General features: G+C 37.1%; 1 protein-coding gene and 1 long non-coding RNA gene across 2 annotated transcripts; both read right to left on the bottom strand.

The window, feature by feature from the left end:
- Window positions 1-1,654, bottom strand: LOC149989389 (uncharacterized). Its single transcript, XR_016502601.1, has 2 exons — window positions 1,122-1,654; window positions 1-1,011 (listed from the first exon to the last, which is right to left on the bottom strand). It is a non-coding gene; the product is annotated as an uncharacterized LOC149989389 (long non-coding RNA).
- Window positions 1,655-3,791: 2,137 nt separating this feature from the next.
- LOC112280761 (uncharacterized) lies at window positions 3,792-7,399 on the bottom strand. The gene is made up of 2 exons (XM_024516560.3): window positions 6,014-7,399; window positions 3,792-5,880 (listed from the first exon to the last, which is right to left on the bottom strand). The coding sequence occupies exons 1-2, from the start codon at window positions 6,582-6,584 to the stop codon at window positions 4,829-4,831; spliced, it is 1,623 nt and encodes a 540-aa protein (XP_024372328.1). The 5' UTR covers window positions 6,585-7,399; the 3' UTR covers window positions 3,792-4,828.
- Between the last annotated feature and the right edge of the window lie 15,555 nt (window positions 7,400-22,954).

Below are 22,954 nucleotides of genomic sequence, written 5' to 3'. Positions count from 1 at the left end.
TTGTCGTCAATTGGTAACAGCTGGAAGCCTTATATTTTAAATTAATAAACATTGTCGTCAATTAGTAGCTCAGGAAATGAGGTTTCCAGATGCTGGATGCCCATGTTTACTAATTTAAAATTGTGCGCGTGTGGAGCAGACACAAATAATTGTATCCAGCATTCAGACTCCCAATCTGCACTTGTCCAAAAAAGGGAAAAGTCCTCCAAGGAAAAGATAGAAACATACTGCTAGTCTGTTAAATACGACATCAGCTGATCACATTTGTCATCTCCTCCACGACATACAAGTCCACTTTTCACAGTAATTGTTTTCATCCAATTACAAACTCCCTCCCATTCCACTCATTAAAGCTCACAAATCTCTGTCATCAATCAACTGCAGGGATTCTGTCACGAAAGCCAGCCTTGTACCGAAATAACCCAGTTGACGTTTACGGGCTAACGTCAGTATTGAACCCAATCTGCACGTTCCCCTTGTGCTCTGGCACTGGAGTTTCTTCCATGGAACCTCTTTGAGGAACAAATTTTTCTTCATACTGTAAACACTCCATCTTCGCTCTTTGAAAACAACAGAAAAGGGGGAGAGAAAGAGAAAGAAAAGAAAGGAAGGGGGAAAGAAAGAGGGGAAGAAGAAGAAGACGAAGAATACAAAGGAAATAGACTGAATTTTCTGCAGCGACTACAAAGCGTTAGCATCGACGTCAAACTCAAACAGGGGGAAGCACTGCAACACCCGTCCCATCCAGGCGTCCCAGCCAAAGTCAGGACCTATCACAGCTTGATTGAATTCCACAATCAACCAATTGACCCAAAGGGCCAGTCTTCCAGTGCTGGTGCAACATTGTCCTCACCGAACGGCGACCGAAGTCTGAAGAAGCACGGAGCGTGATGAAAGGGCGTCGCTGTTCTACCCTCTCCCCTCCGGATTTGCATACCACGGCTCGCTGATCTCGCCCCCTCACAGCCCCCGCGTCGTGCTCAAGGTGGGCACCCAGTACCAGCCCCCTACCTGCAGAGCAGAGTGAGTGAGTGATTGGATAAACGACTGGCCGAGATAGAAAATGATACATAGCTAGCTATCGAGATAGATAGAAAGACGGATGGATGGCAGGACTGCACCCTGGCGGAGCTCGCCTACTGTGCTTGTCAACCCGATCAACACAGCTTCCTTCCAGGTTCCTCCCGGAGCTTCTTTTCGCTACGGGCGCCGCGGAGTTCAGACACCCCGTCTGTTGGACAATCCATCTCTCTCTCTCTGTCTGTCTGTGCGAGTCCTCCTATGTCCCATCCTCCACTGGAATCCTGAGGAAAGTCAGGGCCCCTTCTGGGTCTTTCTCTCTCTCACTCTCGCCCCTGCTGGTGTGCTGTACTCGATCATCCACTCCCCACCCGCTTCACGGCGCCAGCCAGCCGCATTGTCGCTCTGCCCTGCACCCACTGCACCCCCACAGCCCTATGGTAGGTGCAGCAGCAGCACAGATAGATAGATAATTGTCGGCCCTCCGCTGCGCTACATTACTACAGGGGGGGGGACTTAAAAAACTCTGAAACACACACACTCACTCGCTCACTCACTCACTCATCCCGGTGATTGCTGTGGCCTTCGTCGCCATCGCTCTCTCTGGATCTTTGCGACGGCCTCGCATCGCGTCTTCTTGCACCTCCTCAGTCTTCCCCCAAGTGCCGCACCACTCGCGCACAGTCTCCGGTCTCCGCGAAGCGGTATTGGGACCTTCTGTTGCCCATGGCCACGGATGTGAAGCTCTGCGTTCATTCATCCGTGTTGCTATTGTTGTTGTTGTAATTGTGGTTATAATTGTGCTCCTCCTCATTTTTTTTTTTCCTTTTTTTTTTTTTTTTTTTTTTTTTTTTATTGTGTGATATTTTGGAATTGTGTTGTGGATTAGATGGTCTTGTGAGCCTCCATGACCACGTTATAGCCCCCTTGATCATGGATTTCATAGACTACAACTTTTGTGTTTCTTGTGGACATTTTGGTGTTGTTTTATTGTAGAGTTTGTGATTTTTTATAACCTATTCTCCTTCTCTTCATTACTTTTTTTAAATGATAAAGTTTCTGTAGTTATGTTTTCTTATTAACGCCTATTATCAAATAATTTTCTGAAATATATATATATATATATATATATATATTGATGCACTGTAATGATATTAAATTATGGATTTTGTAAATTCTCTTGAGTCTATATTTTGTTTTGTACCACAGAAGAGATCCAAGTCCATTCAATTAATAAAAATGTGTTAAGCTCTACTTTGATAAGTATATTTTTAACTAGAAATTAACTTAAAATTATTACAAATAAGAGGTTTCTACTTATCAAAAATGTAAAACTACAAAACACTATTGTAATCAAATTTACTTTAAAAGACGACATTATTCATAATTCATTATTTCAGGATAGTAAAATACTGTGAAATGCCACTTTGATTATTTGATTTCATTTAATTCTAATAGATAGATAGGTAAGTAAATCAAATATCAACAACATACATTTATACAAACATATATTGAGTAATTAACAAACTACTGTTATTAAAATATACTCATGTATAGTAGAACTAACATAGCACTTCAACATAACCATAAATTCATATAATCCTTGAATTTAATTATTTGATTTTGTATTTTGAATGAAAATAATTGAAATCAAATTTATGATGGTTATAATAAGAAATTTCTATGTATGTATATTAATATTAGTTATTTATTTACAGTTATAATTTTAAAATAGATAATTATTATTCTGACTTGAAAATTTGAACTGTGTCAAATATTCACCTGAAACAAATATTTAAATAAAACTAGAAAGTAAAATCATTTCAAAGTAGCAACTTATTTTATGATTTTATTATTCTCCATGTTTTAACATTTTCAAAACAATTAACATGATGTGTTTATTAATTGAGTTTAATAAAGAAATCAACCATTTTTCGTCTTCTATTGGTTTTTTTCTTTTTACATTTTTATTGCTTCCAAGTGCACCCATCTTTAAAGTCCAACAAAAAGGTGATCTACAAGACTTGCTGTCAAATTTTATTATGTGATAATTTCATTCAATACCCATATGCATATACTATGCAATTCTTCAACTTTTGGTTATGTTCCAAATTTCAAGAATAAATTCACAGTACAAGCCCTTTTTTTTTCTTTTTTCTTTTTTTTTTTCCATCTTGAATATGAAAAATAAATCATATTTTGAATGACAAAAATAGGTAGTTGTTGGGTTATTATTTACAAATAAAAACAACATCTTATAACTGTTAAGTATAAATGTCAGTAAGAATTTGGCTAAAGTATTACAATTAGATAAGAAGTACTGAAAGCTATCAAATTTTTATGCTGTAACGTAAAAGACTACTGGGTAATTGGAATTATGAACAATGTTTCAACCTATTTCCACCATATGAAAATTTACAATTAGGTCTATTACATGCATTTCTTCACTCATTCTTTTTGTTCAAGTTTCTAACCTTTCCCACAATTGCCATAGATTTCCTTGGATTAAACCACAGCTAATGTATCAATATTCAAAGCTCCTTCTTCCTCAAGCTATTGTTTCCACATCAGCCCATCGAAGCAACGAAACACCAGAGACAAGAAGCAATTCTTCACAAAACTCAATACTCGTCAACAAGATTACGCACTAACTGTGTGCAATAATTCACCAGCAAGTTGTGAAAAGTGCACCGAAAAAGCAAGCTTCGAAACTTCAAAACCAGTCTCACGAAGGTTGAAGAAGCAACAGATGTTCAGCCTTGACAAAAAGCTCGAGAAGAAAAAACAAGCAACCCATGCATAGGAAGGTGTACTTTTATTATTATTATTATTATTATGAGTATTCCACAATGTCGAAGACGGAGCTGGACCATGGATTTCTTCAGCCCCAGCGTGTTTCATCGAATCGGTCGCTTGGAAGTGCACTCTCAGAATTGGGCACCCCATCAAATCTTGTTTAACTTTAGCATATTATCTGGTTGTTGTGTATTTTGTCAGCTTCAGGGCACTGATCCATGTGCTCCTTGCTCAACTGGAAAGCCCTAATCTGTCTGTGTACATGCGCTACAATGGCTGAAGTATGCCTAGCAGCGATCGCAAGCGTCTCGGCAGGGCGGTTGTATCCATTCCCCCTGGATTCCAGCAATGTACAGAGTGATACAGCGTTTGTTTACAGAGGCTACCGGACATGATGCCATCTATCACCAGCATCCGGTTTTGCTACATTTGGTCAATACAGGTCGTCGCTATCTTTTTCTACAAACGCTATTTAGGTGTTTCGTTGACTGATAGAATGCCTGCGGAGGGCACGAGGAGAATAGCTATTCACATGGATTGGGCTCTTCTCCCTCCAAGAGCAAAACTGGAGGCTGGAAGAAGAACCTTCGGGAGATGGAAATGAATCGGAGAAATGGTATGGGAAAAAAGAGAAATAAAAAAATGCTGTCAGTGTTGTTTTCTGGGCTGAAGGAGATCAAAGATCGGAAAGCGGGTGTGAAGACGCTGTGGCATCGCCCCAGGGTTGATGAACTGGTTCCTCAAGCAGTACTTGCTGCAACTAGATGACCTCAACGTGGACGTTGAAAAACGTCGCAAGTCGGTGAGTGGGTTGTCGTATTCCACTGCCCCGACTTTGCAGCGGAATGCGGAAAGGATGTACAATCTCACGCCCTCCAGCCTTGTTATCTACTTCCCGAAATGAAAGGTTTGGTTTGAATTTGAGTGAATAGCACAAAATCGGGTTTGTGGAAATCTCGCACCACTGTAGAAGCACTCCTTGACATGGCCAGCTCGTAAAATCGGCCGGCAATCAGCATACCGGTGATGATGAAGAATTTTCTTTAACGACGCCGACTCCCAGGAAATCGATGAAGGAGATCGCAGGGGCAGCCTCAGACTGGGAGGTTGTGATCTCTTGACCGTGGTTCGTCATTCCCCATGCAGCAAAAGCCTCAAGGTCTGTCTGCAGACCCAGTTGCTCAGCACGCTTCCGAACCTCAAAGCCTCCTTCTAAGTGGTTTACCAGGTTCTGGACGCCATGTCCATGATGGTCCTGAATCTGCCCATGAAGCTCGGCCCTGAAGCTCGAAGCCCAGAGGTTTCTTGCATGTTCGTCTCTTTGGTTGCCGCGGGCGCTGGGAAATGGACTGACAAGGGAGGGAACCCATTGGGCTGCAGTAGGCCCCTTGCAATTCCGTTCAGGTCGTATCTTAAGCTCCGGAAGAAAACCCGTGCTCTGCGGCACGGCATCTGTTTGCGGCACTCGCTTTTGCCCATACTGCGTTTGTGAGCCAAGCTCAGCAGACTGTGACAACCACCTTGAAGCTGGAGAAGGTCGCGCGAGCGCGGTTGTTGAGCTCGACAACAAAGATGAGCCCTTCTTGCTGGACTCACTGTGAGGTGAAGAGCTCAGGATGCGGGACGGTTCATGATGTGGCAAAATGAAGCCGGGCTGAAACGAGGGGGTAGACGTCGAAGTGTAGGAATTCTTGGTGCTGCGGCTCAAAGACGAGGGGTTCAGGACCTGGCCGTGGTGCGTGGAAAGAGAAACGTCGGAGACTTCCTCGCTGGAAGTGGTGTGTTGCTCTGACGACGAGCTGGGTCGCCTGCCTCGCCGGGGTTCTTGCGCTTTGCGACGGCCGGAGGAGCGCGAGCGCTCCCGAAACTTGCGTGCCATGACCACATGCCAGTGGTTTTTGACAGCGTTGTCCGTGCGGCCGAGGAAAAGACGCGCAATCATGGCCCATTTGTTGCCATGGAAGCTGTGAGCAGCGAGGAGACGCTCCTCTTCATCCTCCGTGAAAGGGCGACGGTTGATCCGTGGGTCAAGCTGATTGAACCAACGCAGCCTGCAGCTTTTTCCTAATAAAACGAGCAAGAAGACTCAAATGTCAACAACACTTACGAGTGCATCATCCCAGCCAGCACAATTTATGACAATTTGGAGAAAGCATTGCGGCAGTCGAGGCTTGCAAGTAAGACGAAGAGTGTCAACCTGATCGGCCATGGAGTTTCTCAGCAATGAGGTTCCAGTTCTGCGGCCCGTACTGGGATACCAGCTCCCTTAACTTCTCGTCTTCCGCTGGGCGCCAATGACCCCGGGGACAAAGCTTGGATTGCACTGCACCGTCCATGGTGTCCATATTGTGGAACTTAAGATCTACGTCCTCGCTGGTAGACTCCTTCATCTCGTCCACGCTTGCTTGATCCATTTCCCCATCACTGAATTGCTTAACGTCCGAGTTGTATCCCGCACGCATCCACCACAACTGTCCCTCCTCTGACGGCAGGCTGCCCAGCGCTTGGAACGGAATAGTGCTCGCCTTGCAGGTTACAGGCGTGACATCGGAGCCAGAATTGGAGGTCCCTTCGCCGTCTGTGACATACGTGGTCGTTTCGGCAGACGTCGACGAAGTGGTCACTCCAGGAGAAGAGTGGCCTGCATGGCTGTGGCTACACGAGCTGGCCATTTGCTGTTGACGAGAACTCAGCTGTCCTGACGTGGTGTAATGAAGCTCATAAGACTGCATTCCCTTCGTCTGCTCCTCCGCGAAGTGCAAGCACATCGTGCTATTGTAATCTCAGATTCTCCAATGCAAATAAACGCTGACAAGTATGCCACTGTTCTCGGCAAGGGAATGGCAGTACAGGACTCACGAGGACACGCCAGTTTCGCCAAAGGTTTAGACACGATCAAGGAAAAGTCTCTCAAGTCCTTCCAACTTCGATCAAGACCCAACGGCACAGCTATCCCCCCCTGCAACAAGCTACAAGGGTTTGATGTTCCAGTCAGATTTTTTTTTTTTTTTACTCCGCGTCGCACTCCAACTGCAAGATATGACGCTTCCAAGTCAAACACCAGCAGCTCCCCACGACATTGTTTTCCAGAAACTGAAGTGTTTACTCACTCGCGTTAAACACACACACACACGCACGCACGCACGCACTCACTCACTCACTCACTCACACCCAACCCCGACCACTTGTCCACTCTCAGTCACCCTCTCTACCTCTCACCCTCAACCTTCGTTATATAATATATATCAATAAAAAAACAATAGTAGTCAAGCTTGCGCGTCAGAGCGTTAGACTCTGCCTACCCCGCCAAACAACCCTCAGTCATCTCCCAAGACCCGGCCATATAAAAACTATGAAGCGAGCGTCCATCTTACGATACCTCGCACCCGCAAGTGGGATGCTCGGTAGCCAACCTTTCGTCACACCCAACTAGAGTTGACCAGCTACATTACTGTTGCAAGCAAGTCAACAAGCAGTGCGCCTCACATGCAGGCAAGCCTTCTCCAGCGAAGGAGAATGATGAGCAAAAGAAGACAGCACTCGAGAAGAGTGTGGGTGGGGATGAGGAGGAAGAAGAATGGCTCCCTTCGCAAATGGGCCTCGATGCCAGGCTTGCTCTTATTAATCCCACTGCCGCGGTACTGTCCGACAAGCAGACACTACAATGTAGGAGAGCAAATGAGGTTTATAGGCTATTACAGGTAAGTTACTTAAGTAGTTAATGAGGTCACTTGGTATTATTAGCCCCGTCTCTGTAACTTGTCATCGCGACCGTATGAATAGCTTTTTTCCATGTTTGTGTCTCTGCCAGGAACCTGCGACTTTCCATTCCTTTGTGGAGATGATCCTGATCCGTTGAACAATATGTCCAGTGATGAACGATCGCACATTCTGGTGGACCCAGGTTCTTAAACAAAAGTCATCTGGACAATTCTCGATCGACGGTAGAGAATCCAGAGCAGAGCTAAATATGCACCACTAACATGCTCTCCATTAGAAAAACATTATTTTCTCTGCAGCCTTCAGCAGGAACTTGAATCTTATTCCATTCCCTTTCGCTTCTTTCTTGAACTGGACACCACAACCACACGGCTATTGCTACCATCAATCACAAAATTCACCTATACATGCATACCCACAAGTATATTTACGTGTAAAAATATATATATATATAAATATATTTATGTATGTATATATACAAATATGCCATTCCTTTCCCTGCTGCGGCGATTCTGTTATTTGCTCATCACATGAAAAAAGAGGTTAAAAAAACACACCAGCACGATTTCATTCCATCCCCGATGCCAACATTCTAACCCCGCAAAGGCAGGGAAACCAGACCGACGCAGCGTCTCTCCACAGCGGATGAGCCGTTCGCGCAGGCCGATCGGTCGCCGGGTGCGGACTGCCGGATGCTTATCTTAGCAAACAAAATCCAATCTGTGTTGCCAGCATCAAGCGATGAGCTCAAACCTTTCCTCCCCCTTTCTCTCTCTCCGAATCTTCCAGTGGCAGGCACACAGTATATTCCTCGTGTGTCTCCCTGCTCATGCACTCTCTAGATTCTCGCTCACTCCTCTCGCCGATACAGTTCCGCCTATTTGTTGCTGTTGCTGTTGTTTGCTGCTGCTGCTTCACAAGGCCCTCGCACGCCCACTGTTGCAGTAGCAGCACCTTCAGGCTTTTCACCCCACCCACCATTTTGCCTGCTTACATTAGCAAGCCCCCTTCCTTCCTGGCCGTCAATTCTTCTGCACCAGTTACCACCCTCTCCCCCTGCTTCTAGCTTTTGCCGTCCCCTGCAGCCTGTTGCGCATCTTTCTTCAATGCCGCTGCTGCTGCTGCTGCTATTATTACCACGCTCGATTCCTTTGCATATTGTGGTCTGTGTGTGATTGCTCACTCATCCTCTCTTACCTTCACTTCCACTGTTCTCTCCCACAGTTTGCCCTTCCTTCCTTCCGCTTCTATTTGTATTTCTATACTATTTTTTGATTTTTCTGTGTATTTGGTGGGCATTTATTGCCGGTCAGGTGATTAGTGTCCCCCGAGTTAGTGTCCATGGCATGCATTACTTGGCATTCTGACTATATATGTTTATTTAATTGGGGGTTTGGTATTTGGGGGTGCTGTTTGGAGCTTTAAATCTTGGCCATCCTCGTAAACTGTTGCCATGCTTCCAAAATATAATAGTTTGTGAGTAGTGTTTTGTACATCAACTAACAGTTTTGTATAAAAATAAGATGAGATTTTGTAATGTGTAGAATAGATCTATTGAACAATAGAAGATTGGGTACTACCAAACAAAACATAAGATGTGTCATTGACTTTATTATACAGTTTGGTCGTATATGTATATATGGGAAGAATAAGTGAGATAAAGACTAGATTGTATGCAAGTTCCGAGACTTCTGTTATGCTATACTTGAACCTACATCAACTTCATTAGACATACAATGATGCTAATATTAATGATAATATTTTAAATTACAATAGATATAGTCATAAAACTTATAGAAATGAGAGGTTAATAAATTTGCACCAATTCTTTGTAGTACTATATTTTATAATGACATCTACAATATCTACAAATTGTTTACTATCTTCCACCATCCACCACATAAAATGCAGTACTTCTATAATCTATGGTTAATACTTTACAAAGTTACCATCTTTAATATTTTTAAATTTTCATTTATAAATAATCTTAAATATTTAATATATTAGTGAGTTATAAATTTATATTATATAATTGAAATAAAAAACATTCTTTATTCTTAATTTTATATTTTTGATGACATATATATATATATATATATATATATATAGATGTAAAGTTTTTAGATGTAATTGTATCAATATTATACAAAATGCAACAGTTTTAGACAAGAAATTATTCTACATTGCTATGAATGTTTTTGATCATTGTAGATTTCGTATTTGTGTAGAATTCTTATGGCCAATTTCCCAAGAATATTGGGAAATCATTGAAAATTTTACAGAACTCCTTTCAGATACAACATTAATAAAACAAAACAAAACACTCTACACCTTTCTCTTTACCAATTTCTCTTTAACATGGTATTGTTATAGAAGAATTACAGGGTATTAAAGTAAATATGCATAAAACGAATTATGAATTACCTGACTTTATTTGAATTGTTATGAAAATTACCTTATTATTACTGGACCATTTCAAATATTAATTTCATTAACAAGCAATGATGTTGTGATAGATTGACAGAAACAATACTTGAAAAAATACCTGAAAAAATACTTTTTTTTTGGAATATAAAATGTAATTTAGATTATTATGGTTGTATGGACTTTTGTCAAAGCTTCAAAGTACATGATATCCAATAAGATTTAATAAAAGTTGTGAAAATTTTACAGGTACAAAATCTACTTAAAGTACCAGATGGCTTACAATGTACACCATTAAGAGAAAATGAAATCATAAACTCATTCAATAGTGTTTGCATTATATGTACATTTATTGGATATATATATATATATATATATTCAACAGTATGATGTGCAAAAGGAGGCTTTTGAAATTCATCCAAGAATGAAAACCATTCATATCTAACAACAATATATTGTAATGTAAGACTGGAAAGTAATTTTTATTTTTATTATTGGATAAATAATTATTTTTCTATACATATTTTATTGTGTACATATATCACAGAAGTGGTCGAGTGATGTGGAGATGATTTACACTTGTAATTTTTAAAATTTTAAAAGTGGAGCATGTGATGAATTCAAATGATAATCGTATTATTATTATTATTATTATTATTATTATGACTCTTTATAAATTCAAAAATGGACTTGAAAAATGTGTTTTACATCACAATCTACAAACAAAATTTTCTAAGTTATCTATTTATTTAAGCACACAAACACATGTAAAAACACAGAAATACTATCAACAGATCACACTTTTAAAATATTACAATTTCTCTATTAGTGTCTCTTTGTTAGAATATTCCTCAAGTCATGTAAAAAATATCAAAACGTATATAAAAGTGTGTGAATGTTTTGAAAAAAACATTAAATGAACAGAAATGGATTCAATACCAATAGAGTGAAAATATGTCAACACAGCATTCTTTTAAAAATAATTACCATTAAATTCTGCTGCTACATTGAATTATCCTATTTTAGAATCATCAAAAGCATGGAGATTGTTGAGTGATTGTATAAAAAATCATATGCATGTTATGCACTTCAATCTTGTCTTTGTGTTAATAACTATCCTGATATCTCACTCTATCTTGATATATCCCAAATATTTGCTTGTTCATAAGTATCACATAATAAATCAAAACCAAACACAATAAGATTCTATATTTACTTATTGCTTGTTCATTCTCTTTGAAATATTTATTTTTACAACACCAATTTCATTTTCATTCTATTTCATATACACACACAAGTATTTTATGATCAGATCACATTATTTGAACTTTAATTTCTCAACGTTCATGCAGCTAATCACCCTAAATCTTAGTTCAATACTCACAACAATGACAATCCCAAGTTACGATGCTCATTTTCAACTGTTTGCATCAGTCTAAAATCCTTACTTTAAAACAAACCAAATAATCTTCCAAGTTAATTTTTTTAAAACAACTTTTTTTTTTTTTTTTTTTTTTTTTTTAAGCATGCATGCATTACAGCCGAATTAGTGACCAACATTTCGAAACATGTATATATATATATATTTATATTTTACGAAATGAGCATGGATCCACCTTAATCCATGCGAATCAAGGGGGGGCTTCAAAGGCTACACCATCAATGACAAAGGCCAAGTCAAGCCAAGCTTACAACAACAATAATAATAATAATATTATTATTATTACCCATCTCCCACAATGGAATTCTTTTCATTAAAACCAAATATATATATATACACACACATACATATATTATAGCCATGACGTGAGCATCTTCACCGACTTTATTACCGTATGGAAGGAATCCCCCTTTATATCCAGTAATAGCAACGCGGTCCACTTTTCATCCACGAACCATCCGTTTATCACATCATTTTTGGATGTAAAACGTTCATTCGATCCCGGTCCGTGATATTCCAAGAAGATTGTGTGCCCGAATTAGAAGATTCGGGCAGTCCCATAGACGGAAACGTCTCTGGGTCCCAGCTTAGGTTCTATCCGGACTGGGGAACCACGTTCCCCGTGTGGGGAAATAGATTCCCCTCCACGTCACTGCCACATATACCAATTGAGGCCCCGCGGCTTCAGGGTCCCCTTCTGCCACGGCGGAATTGTGGGGAGGGGAGTGAATCCCTGTCAGGATGGGATCCCGTAGACCGCGCACTTGGCCCGCCCTCCATTTGGCTCTCTCGTGGCTTTCTATTTAACTCCCCCTTTCCTAGATTTGGTGAAGCTGATTTAATATAGTCTTCCTTTGCACATTTGCACATGTGTCCCCCTAACTTTTGCCTTTGTCAACTTCGATGTGGTTTTGGGAGAAAGTCAATGTTTTATGGTTTACTTCATATTTGAACGATTTGTTTGTGGAAAGATATATATATATTTTTTTTGGGGAGATTCACATTAAAATTAGAAACATTGGAAACATATTAAAACTTCAAATTTTGTAGATGCTTATATTATAAAACTTGGCATAGATATTTGAGATTATAAATATGATGATATTGATAGTTTTACATCAATGGTTTTGAAACCAAACAAATTAGGGGCAAAAAAAGTAAAAGTAATATTCTATGTTAAAAAGGTTGGTATTATTTCAATAATGATTTTGAATTAATGGTTTTTATTAATTGTATTGTAAGTATAAGTTTGCAATTGGTAATATGATGGTTAAAAAATAATTGTCATATTTTAAATCATTTTTTATAAATAAAAAGATCAAAATTTACATATCATGTTTGATTTAATTCATTTATAACAATTGAAACATTTCACTTAACTTGAAGGGTAAGTTTTTTCTTTAATTCTTTTAAGAATTTGATATTAGTTATATCCTTTAGAATCATTAGGAACGTTCTCTATATTCACAATTCACATCATTGGCATGAATATACATATTTACCAAGATAAGAAGTGGCAAATAAAAGATAAATGTAAATAGATTTGATATTATCTTAAGACAAAGTTTTTTAGAAGCTACATAAACTAATATTTGACTTTATTTTTGTTTATAGTTGCTTGGTAGGTTAGAAACTTGGCCAACAAGTTCGTCATGTATTGCACATGTGAATAGCTTGTGGTACAAATTGACAATGTGGCATGTATATAGGAAACTTGCCTTGTAAGTTAAGACAAATGTTTCGCAAATTGGACATGTATTGGACATCCTATATAATGTTGCCACATAGCTCCTAATTACATAGTATATATGGAGGCAAGAGTGAAGCCTTCTTCACTCTTATCAACATCTTTTTAGTTATTAGTCTTGTTTCAAGGCTTTCTAATCTTACTATCTTTAGCAATAGGTATTATAGTAGAATATTATACCATCTTTGAGTATTTTTATAGTCTTTTCGAGTGACACAAGAATGTATTATCACGGACATAATCATGTAAGCTAGTAATTACATATATAAATAGGTAGAATTAAATAAAAGTAGATAAAAGTAAGTAAATTCTATAGTATTTAATATGGAAGCTTCCTAGAAGCTTCATAGACGCTGCTTTGACTTCATAGGTGTCTTTAATTGATTTTTTGGATTAGAAACGTGGTCAACAAGTTTGCCATGTGCTACACATGTTGTTAGCTTGAAGATCAAGCTAACTATGTGGCCCACACGTAGAAGAACTTGCCTTGTAAGCCAAGCCATGTGTCCTACAAAGTCAACACATATTGGAGGTCCTATAGAACGTCACCACGTAGCCCCTAGTTAGATAGTATATATAGAGACAAGAGTGAAGGCTTCTTCACTCTTGTCAACTCCTTTCTTGCTTCTAGTCTAAGATTCTCTAGTTTTCTTGTCTTTTGGCAATAGCCATTCTAGTTTCTCTTTCAATATATATCCTTGTTTATATATATTTTGTTACCTCTCTTTAAGTGAAGGCTCACTTGTCTAAATTGTTTTTTCATCGAGTTCTTGTCCTTGACAGATTGACAAGAGTACACCTACAATATCAGAGCTTTGTCTAATCTTGATTAAGAGTGGATTACCCCTTTTTCTTGATAAGATATAAGCATATTAGAAGTTGCGGATTACCCTCTTCTAAACTAATATTCTCCTTAGTATTTTCTTTGTTCTCAAGTCCTCTCTTCTATTTGTCTTGAGCAATATAAGACATCTTCTCTCTTCTAAGTGTTATCATGGCAGAACTTGTTGAAATGAAGAGAGCAATGGCACAAATGCAAGAACAATTGAGGGAGTTAATGCTTGCAATGCATCAACTCAATTTACTACCACAAGAAGCAATAAGATTGGCAGGAAGTGAAGATATAGAAATGGTTGGAGCTGCTTCAATATCTGTACCAAACCATGTCCTTTTTCCTATGGTGGAACGTCCTTCAAATGTTAGAGAACCAAGAATTACCTTACCCGAGAAGTTTGATGGCATCAGATCCAAGTTTCAAGGATTTATCAATCAAGTACAACTTATGATTGAACTTCAACCCCAAAGCTATCCAACTCCAAGATCGCAAGTTAAATTCATTGGTACGCCTTTTTGAATTTCAATCTGAGAACCGTTGTCGTGTTGTAACACGAGTATACAGTGAAAATAAAAAAAAAGAAGAATTTTATTAATATTCAGTTACCTCGAATATTGGGAGCATCGACCAACTCCAGTGCAAATACTGAGTGGTCAGGTTCAGTCACTCCGTTACAGTCAGCCGGGGCATACTGAAATGCTCCGTTCGATTCCAATAACGGGAGTCAGCAGGAAGAGAAGGACCAATTCACACGACGGGTTCGAAGAGCCAATTGGATCCAATTTCGAGAATCCAATCCGGGTCCTCTTATCCAATATGAGACCTGAATTGGTCGGGCGACTCAATGTGGTCCCGATTACGGGGTTCGATTCTGTTTCAGGCTGTCCTGTTCTCTGTGCCGTTTTGGGGAATGTTGTTTTCGGTAAATGGATTTCTTAAAGGTAAAAACGGAGGAGAAAGCTCTGATGGCGAGAGCCAATTTTGGATCCAAGCTTGACGGTGGGAGCCAATTCCAGATCTAAGACGGAAGATTGAAGAAATTCAGAGGATAAGGTTAGGGAGGATATAGTTTTGAAGAGGGGGGGGTTTTTTTTTTCTCTGGGAATCGGGGGGAGCTAGTTTTCAAGCTTTTGCAAGGTTACTAGTTCGGTTTTCATTGGAGGTTTTTGAAGATCAAAGAGATTAGAGAGAGGAGCTTCATGCTTCGGGTCGGGGAAGGAAAGACAGAGAATTTGGATTTTTCTTCTTCGTAGAGTTTTGGGAAGGCTGAGGCAATCGCTGCTGAAGTCAGTATTGTAATGGTGAATCGAGATTTTTAATGAAGTGGGTTTGAATACTCTTGACTGTTTTGTGAAATCGAGTTACGTCTGTGATTGAAGGATTAAAAGGGCGTCTATAGGATTGAGTATGCGGAGTGAATGAAATTTATTGGGTTAATCTAACAAGACAGTCAGTGGATACAAGATCGTAAGTACAAAGCGGTATTGAAGATTAACAGTTTGGGTTGTTCGGGGTTCTCTGTAACGTCTAGAGACCTACCGGCTGGGGCAAAAAGGACTTCGACAAGCAGTCGAAGAGCATCCGTATAGATTTACGGTACATTGTTGCAGTTGTTTATATTCCAGCAGTCAAAACTGATAGATTGCTTGACTATCAACGGATCTCCATACTACCTTCTACAGCCAGATGCCCGGCGCGTTCTCGAGCAGAAAAGTACGTAATACGACACCGGAGTTAATGAAAATCCATTCAGTATTCCACGTGTCTTTTCTTGAACCATAAAAGACAATGGATATATCAAGAAGATGACAAGCTCCACCTCCTCCTATAGAAGTGGACAATAATGAAGAGTTTAAAGTAGAAGAAGTCTTAGATTCAAGGCGGCACCGAAATAAATTGGAATATCTTGTCCATTGGTACGGATATGGTATTAGTGAATGCACATGGGAGCCAATAAAGAATCTTGCAAATGCAGCAAAGGCGGTGGAGGCTTTTTATCGACGACATCCATCAAAATCAAGATGAAAATCTTCTTTATAAAAAAAACTAGATCTAGGCAAGATAACATTCTACTTTCAATCCTTGTTTGTAGCTTCTTTGTAGTTGTGACGCTCAGGAGATGGAAAACTAATATCCAACGGATTTGACTCAAGAGCCTTTATTTACTAACCTACCGGACGAGACATTACGATTGTCACAACCTTCAAGACCATGCAATTGAGACGAAGATCTTCACTAACGACATGTTCTTTCTCAAATAGATGGTGAGATACAATGCGTTTGATATCACGATTTGGGAAGGGACTCCAGATGTTTGGTGATTGTGCTAGAAGTAGAAACATCTCCTAATGGTGTTCCAAATATTCTATTTGAAGGAAGTTACGAAGGCCTCAACAATTATCAAATAACGGGGTGGTCTTCCTACCTTGGTATGGGACACTACCGATGGTTGAGAGGCCCTATCAATCATCTTCGAAGAGAAGAAAGATCAGAGTATGTGGCGAATATAATTTGTCGCATCATAGATTTCCTCGACATATGATGACCGCTCCTTGTGGAACTCGTCTCTAGAAGGGGGAGTAATGTCACGGACATAATCATGTAAGCTAATAATTACATATACAAATAGGTAGAACTAAGTAAAAATAGATAAAAGTTAGTAAATTCTATAGTATTTAATATGGAAGCTTCCTAGAAGCTTCATAGATGGTGCTTTGACTTCATAGGTGTCTTTAATTGATTTTTTGGATTAGAAACATGGTCAAAAAGTTGGCCATGTGCCACACATGTTGTTAGCTTGAAGATCAAGCTAACTATGTGGTCTACACGTAGAAGAACTTGCCTTGTAAGCCAAGGCATGTATCCTACAAAGTCAACACATATTGGAGGTCCTATAGAACATCGCCACATAGCCCTTAGTTAGATAGTATATATAGAGACAAGAGTGAATGCTTCTTCACTCTTGTCAACTCCTTTCTTGCTTCTAATCTAAGGGTCTCTAGTTTTCTTGGCTTTTAGCAATAGCCATTCTAGTTTCTCTTTCAATATATATCCTTGTTTATATATATTTTGTTACCTCTCTTTAAGTGAAGGCTCACTTGTTTGAATTATTTTTTCATCGAGTTCTTGTCCTTGACATGTATTGATCTTTTAATTTTTTGAGATTTATGTCTTAGATAATTTAACAAGAGTACTAACTCATTGTTCTTATTTTTTTTTTAAGAAGTGAGTCGATAACCTCACTTCTATTGATGTATTTAGAAGGTTGTGGATTATCCACCTTTAAACTAATATTTAGTTTTTTAAGAGTAGTTTTTATTTATTTATTTATTTATTTTTAAAGAAAAAAAATTATTTCTTTTTGTAGAAAATTTCATTTGATATTAGAGATTGTAGATTATCTTCATCTAATTTAACTTTTAGATTTGTTTGAGATGTCTATAAAAAAAATTATAGATGCTTCTCTAGATAAAAGTGAAAATAGATTTGCAAGTATTACAAATCTTCATATACTTGTCAATACTTTTGGGGTAGAAATTTCACGTATGTCCAATGTGAATTATAGAAGTATTATTTCTATGCCCATAGAAGAAGTCAAAAATAAAATTAAAAGACTATGCCACAAAGTTGTGCAATTAAGAGAAGCAAGTAAATCAAGTTCATAATCAAATTCAAAAAGCATTACTACTAAAAGTATAAAGGAGATAAGGATAAGTGTGCCAAAGAAGTTTGATGGAACAAGATCAAAGTTTTGAAGGTTTTTACAATAAATGAAGTTTTTTCTTAGATTGAATCCTTTTTAATATTTTGATGGAATTATTCAAGTCAAATTCATAGATATGCTCTATCTAAAAATATTCTTTCTTAATTTGTACCTTTAATGGAAAATAGTTTATTATTTTATGATTTGAATTCATTCTCAAAAGTATTTATGGCCAGATTTAGAAAAAGTAATTAAAAAATGATACTAAAGATAAAACTTTTATCTTTACGACAAGGATTACATTCAACCATCATACATGGTGCTAAATTCCAAAATCTTGTTTATAACATAGATTGGAATGACAAAGCCCTTATGAATTAATTTTGATATGGATTGAAAGGTAATGTCAAAGATTTATTATTGACAATGTCAAGAGCAAATCCATTAAAGTAATTTATTGCTTAAGCCATTGCATATAACAATCAATCCTTTGAAAAATGCAAAGAACAAAGATTTGATTGAAGAGATATAAGTTAAGTCATAGTAGCACCTTCTAAGTTTTCAAAAGCTTATTTATTAAGGTTAGAGCCTATGTAAATTAATACAATATATTTTAAATCTCCTATTAAGCAAAAAAAGACTTAATATCATTAAAAAGGTTTGTACTTATATTATGGAGAATCCAAGCATAGTGCTTAATATTATCTAAATGAACAATATAATCACAAAATGAAGAGCATTGTTACTAAAAATGATGATGTATCAAAAGATAAGTTTTTTTCAATTACAATAGGGACCATGTACTTAAATCTTTTACAACCGCTAATAAAGGTCCTATTCTTTTGTCATAATCATGTTTCCAAATCAATGTAGAAGTCATTGATAGTCGTTTGTTGTTCTTTAGAGACATTGCCTATGAATCAATTCCTTTAGATGTAGCAATTAAAGATCATAATGTTATTAGAACTCCTTTTAATCTAATTATTTTAAGATTATTATGATTAGAGAAGTATAATCCTTAAATAGATTAGATTTCTTATAACATTGATTTTTTTAATACTTAAGCCTAAGATTATACTAGTGAAGAAGAAACCTATAAGTTCAATACAACCAAATCTTTATTGGTAGGTGTAAAAGCATTCATGCATGTTATATAAAAAAATATCAGCTTTTATTATATATGCTACACCTATTTTTTATAGAGAAAAGTTTTTAAGTAGGATTTCAAGCCAAAATCAAATTTATTAAGACATTTTTGAGAAGAAAAATATTAATATTGTTTTAGTATATCATTTCCATGATTGTATCAGGGACATACATATTTATAATGATATTTATCTATATAATTAAATAAAAGTAGATAAAAATAAATTTATTTTATAATATTTTTTAAAAAAACTTTTTAGAAGCTACATAGATGTTACTTGATTTTACATGTATTCATAGTTGATTGATAGGATAGAAACTTAGTCAATAAGTTAATCATATGTTTGTAGCTTGCAAAACGAGCTAACTATGTAGCATACATATAAAAAAATACCTTGCAAATTAAAATACATGTCTTATAAAGTCAACATATTTTGGAGGTCCTATAAGATATTGCCATATAGCTCCTAATTAAGAGTATATATGGAGGCAAGAGTGAAGCCTTCTTCATTCTTGTCAACATCTTTCTATTTCTTAATCTTATCTCAAGATTTTCTAAATCTTCTTGTCTTTGGTAATAGCAATTCTAGTCTAATACTTTATCATCTTTGACTGATTTTATAGTCTTTTTGAATAACTCAAGAGTGTATTAAAATTTTCTCTCTTTGAGATTCATGTCCTTGACAATTTGACAATAATACTAATTTATTAACATCTCTTATTTTTAAAAGAAGTAGATTATTCTAATTATATTCTTGTATTTTAAAGGGTGCAAATTATCTATCTTTAAATAAATTATTGAATTTTTCTAAAATTTATTTTTTTCTTAAAAAGAACAGATTATTCTTCTATGTGGAAATTATCATTTGATATTAGGGATTATGAATTACTCTCCTCTAATTTAACTTATAGATTTGTTAAATTATTTGAAATCGAAGGAGAAAATATGGATGCTATACTTGATCGAAGTAAAAATAGATTTACAAATATTATAGATCTTCACAAACTTGTCAACATTTTTAGAATAGAAATTTCATTTATTATTAGTGTCAATTACAAAAATACAAATCCCATATCCATAGAAGAAGTTCAAAATCTATATCAAGAAATTGATTAGTTGAAGGAAGCAAGTAGATCAATTTCTGTCAAGGACAAGGACTCGATAAAAAAGAAATTCAGACAAGTGAGCCTTCACTCAAAGAAAAGTAACAAAATATAAATAAATAAGTATGTATATTGAAAGAAAAATAAGAATGGCTATTACTAAAAGATAAGAAAACTAGAGACCCTTGAAACTAGACTAGAAGCAAGAAAAGAGATGACAAGAATGAAGAGGGCTTCACTCTTGTCTCTATATATACTATCTAACTAAGGGCTACGTGGCACCGTTCTATAAGACCTCTAATATGTGTTGACTTCGTAGGATACATGCCTTGAGTTACAAGGCAAGTTTTTCTATTTGTCGGCCACATAGTTAGCTTGATCTTCAAGCTAACAATATGTGTGGCACATGGCCAACTTGTTGACTACGTTTCTAATCCAAAAAGTCAATTAAAGACACCTATGAAGTCAAAGCAACGTCTATAAAGCTTCTAGGAAGCTTTCATATTAAATACTATAGAATTAACTTACTTTTATCTATTTTTACTTACTTCCACCTATTTGTATATGTAATTACTAGCTTATATGAGTATGTCCGTGACATTACTCCCCACTTCTAGGGAAGAGTTCTACGAAGAGCGATCATCATATGTTGAAGAAATCTATAATGCCACAAATTGTATTCGCCACATACTCTGATCTTTGTTCTCTTCGAAGATGATTGATAGGGCCTCTCAACCATCGGTAGTGTCCCATACCAAGGTAGGAAGACCACCCCATTATTTGATCATTGTTGAGGCCTTCATAACTTGCTTCGAATAGAATATTTTGAACACCATCAGGAGTTGTTCTTATCTCTAGCAAAATCACCAAACATTGAGAGTCCCTTCCCAAATTGTGATACCAAATGCGTTGTATCTCGTCATCTATTCGAGGAAGAATATGTCGTTCTTGAAGATCTTCATCTCGATTGCATCGTCTTGAAGGTTGAGACAATCGTAATGTCTCGTCCGGTAGGTCAACAAATGAAGGCTCTTGAGTCGAATCCATTGGTTGTTAGTTCTCCATCTCCTGAGCATCACAACTACAAAGAAGCTACGAACAAGGATTGAAAGTAGAATGTTATCTTGCCTAGATGTTGTTTCTTTTATAAAAAAGATTTTCATCTTGATTTTGATGGATGTCGTCGATGAAAAGCCTCCACCACCTTTGCTGCATTTGCAAGATTTTTTATTGGCTCCCATGTGCATTCACTAATATCATATCCGTGCCAATAGACAAGATATTCCAATTTATTTTGGCGCCGCCTTGAATCTAAGACTTCTTCTACTTCAAACTCTTCATTATTGTCCACTTCTATAGGAGGAGGTGGAGCTTGTCGTCTTCTTGGTATATCCATTGTCTTCTATGGTTCAAGAAGAGATATGTGGAATACTAGATGGATTTTCATTGACTCCGATAGATGTAAACGATATGTAATTAGATTGATTTGTATAAAAATAGAAAATGGTCCAAGTCTTTGATAGTCCAACTTATCACAAAGATGAATGGTCTTGATATTACAACAAAGTAGCTATACCTTATCACCCAAGAAGAATGCTGGTTGTTCCTTTCGATAGACATCTGCATTGACCTTTTGTTGTTCTTGAGCCTCTTTTAACTGCGCCTTCATCGTTGCATGTAGCTCTGATAAATAAATTGTAAATCTTTTGCTGTAGGATTATCAACTTTTGAAAAGTTAAAAGTATCAAGTCGTGGATGATAACCATAATTAGCAAAGAAAGGTGTTTATTTTGTAGAAGAATGTACCGTATTATTGTAAACAAACTCTGTCAATGGCAAAAGAGTTGTCCAATCATCTTGTTGGTAATTAATGGTTCATCTTAAATATTGCTCCAAAACTTGATTAAAATGCTTAGTTTGTCCATCAATTTGAGGATGGAATGTCGAAGATAGTTTTATATCCACTTTTAGAATCTTGAAAAGAGTCCACCAAAATCTTGATATAAATTGAGTTCCCATATCTGATATAATATCCTTAGGTAATCTATGATAGCAATAGATATTATCAAGAAAGAGCTTAGCTGTTTCTTCACCTTTGATAGATTTTGTACATGGTACAAAATAAACCATCTTGGTAAAACGATCTACTATCACGAATATAGAATCATAAGAACCTGAGATTGGAAGATCTATAATGAAGTCCATAGAAATAGAAGACCATGATTGTTTTGGAATGGGTAATGGCTGAAGAAGTCCAAAAGATCGATGATGAGGAGTTTTTGATCTTGAACAAGGATCACATAATTGTACAAAATCTTTGACTGCCTTCCACATTTGAGGCCACCAAAAATCTCTAGATATCAACTCCAAAGTCTTATTATATCCAAAATATCCTACTGCTGGAAAGTCGTGACGAGCTTGAAGAATACGTAAACATGCTTCTCCTTCTAGAACATATAGGCATCCTTCGAAATAAAGTAGGTTGTTCTTGAATTCAAATTTAGAGGGATCATGAGATTTAGAAGAATTATTCTTAATATCATGAACAAGAGGGTTTGAAGACATACTTAACTGGACTTACTTAAGAAAAGTTAAATCAACTATCAATGTTGATTTTATTGCTCGAAGATGAAATTTCTTCAGCTTCAAGAGAACCGTTCTTTGTTGCTCAAAAGCTGCATCTCCTTCTTTTGGTGCAAGATAAGAACGTCTAGACAAGGCATCGGACAAACCTTGTTGTTTTTCTAGCCGATAAGTGATGATGAACTCGAATCTTGATAAAGACATGCTCCAATGAGCTTGACGATGATTTAATATGCGTGTTGACGTAAAATACTTGAGGTTCTTGTGATCCATATATATGATGATTGGACTGGAAGTGCCTTCTAGATAATGATGCCATTCTTGAAAAGAATCTATGATTGTAAGAAGTTCTTTGTCGTGGATCTCATAATTGATTTCTGTAGTTGAGAATTATCTTGAATGAAAGGCTACTGGATAAAGTTTGTCATCTATTCC

Source organism: Physcomitrium patens, chromosome 4 (genome assembly GCF_059467195.1).
Source record: "Physcomitrium patens ecotype Gransden chromosome 4, ASM5946719v1, whole genome shotgun sequence".
Lineage (NCBI taxonomy): Eukaryota > Viridiplantae > Streptophyta > Bryopsida > Funariales > Funariaceae > Physcomitrium > Physcomitrium patens.
The sequence above is the reverse complement of the archived record's forward strand: the minus strand, read 5'-3'. Positions and strand labels throughout refer to the sequence as shown.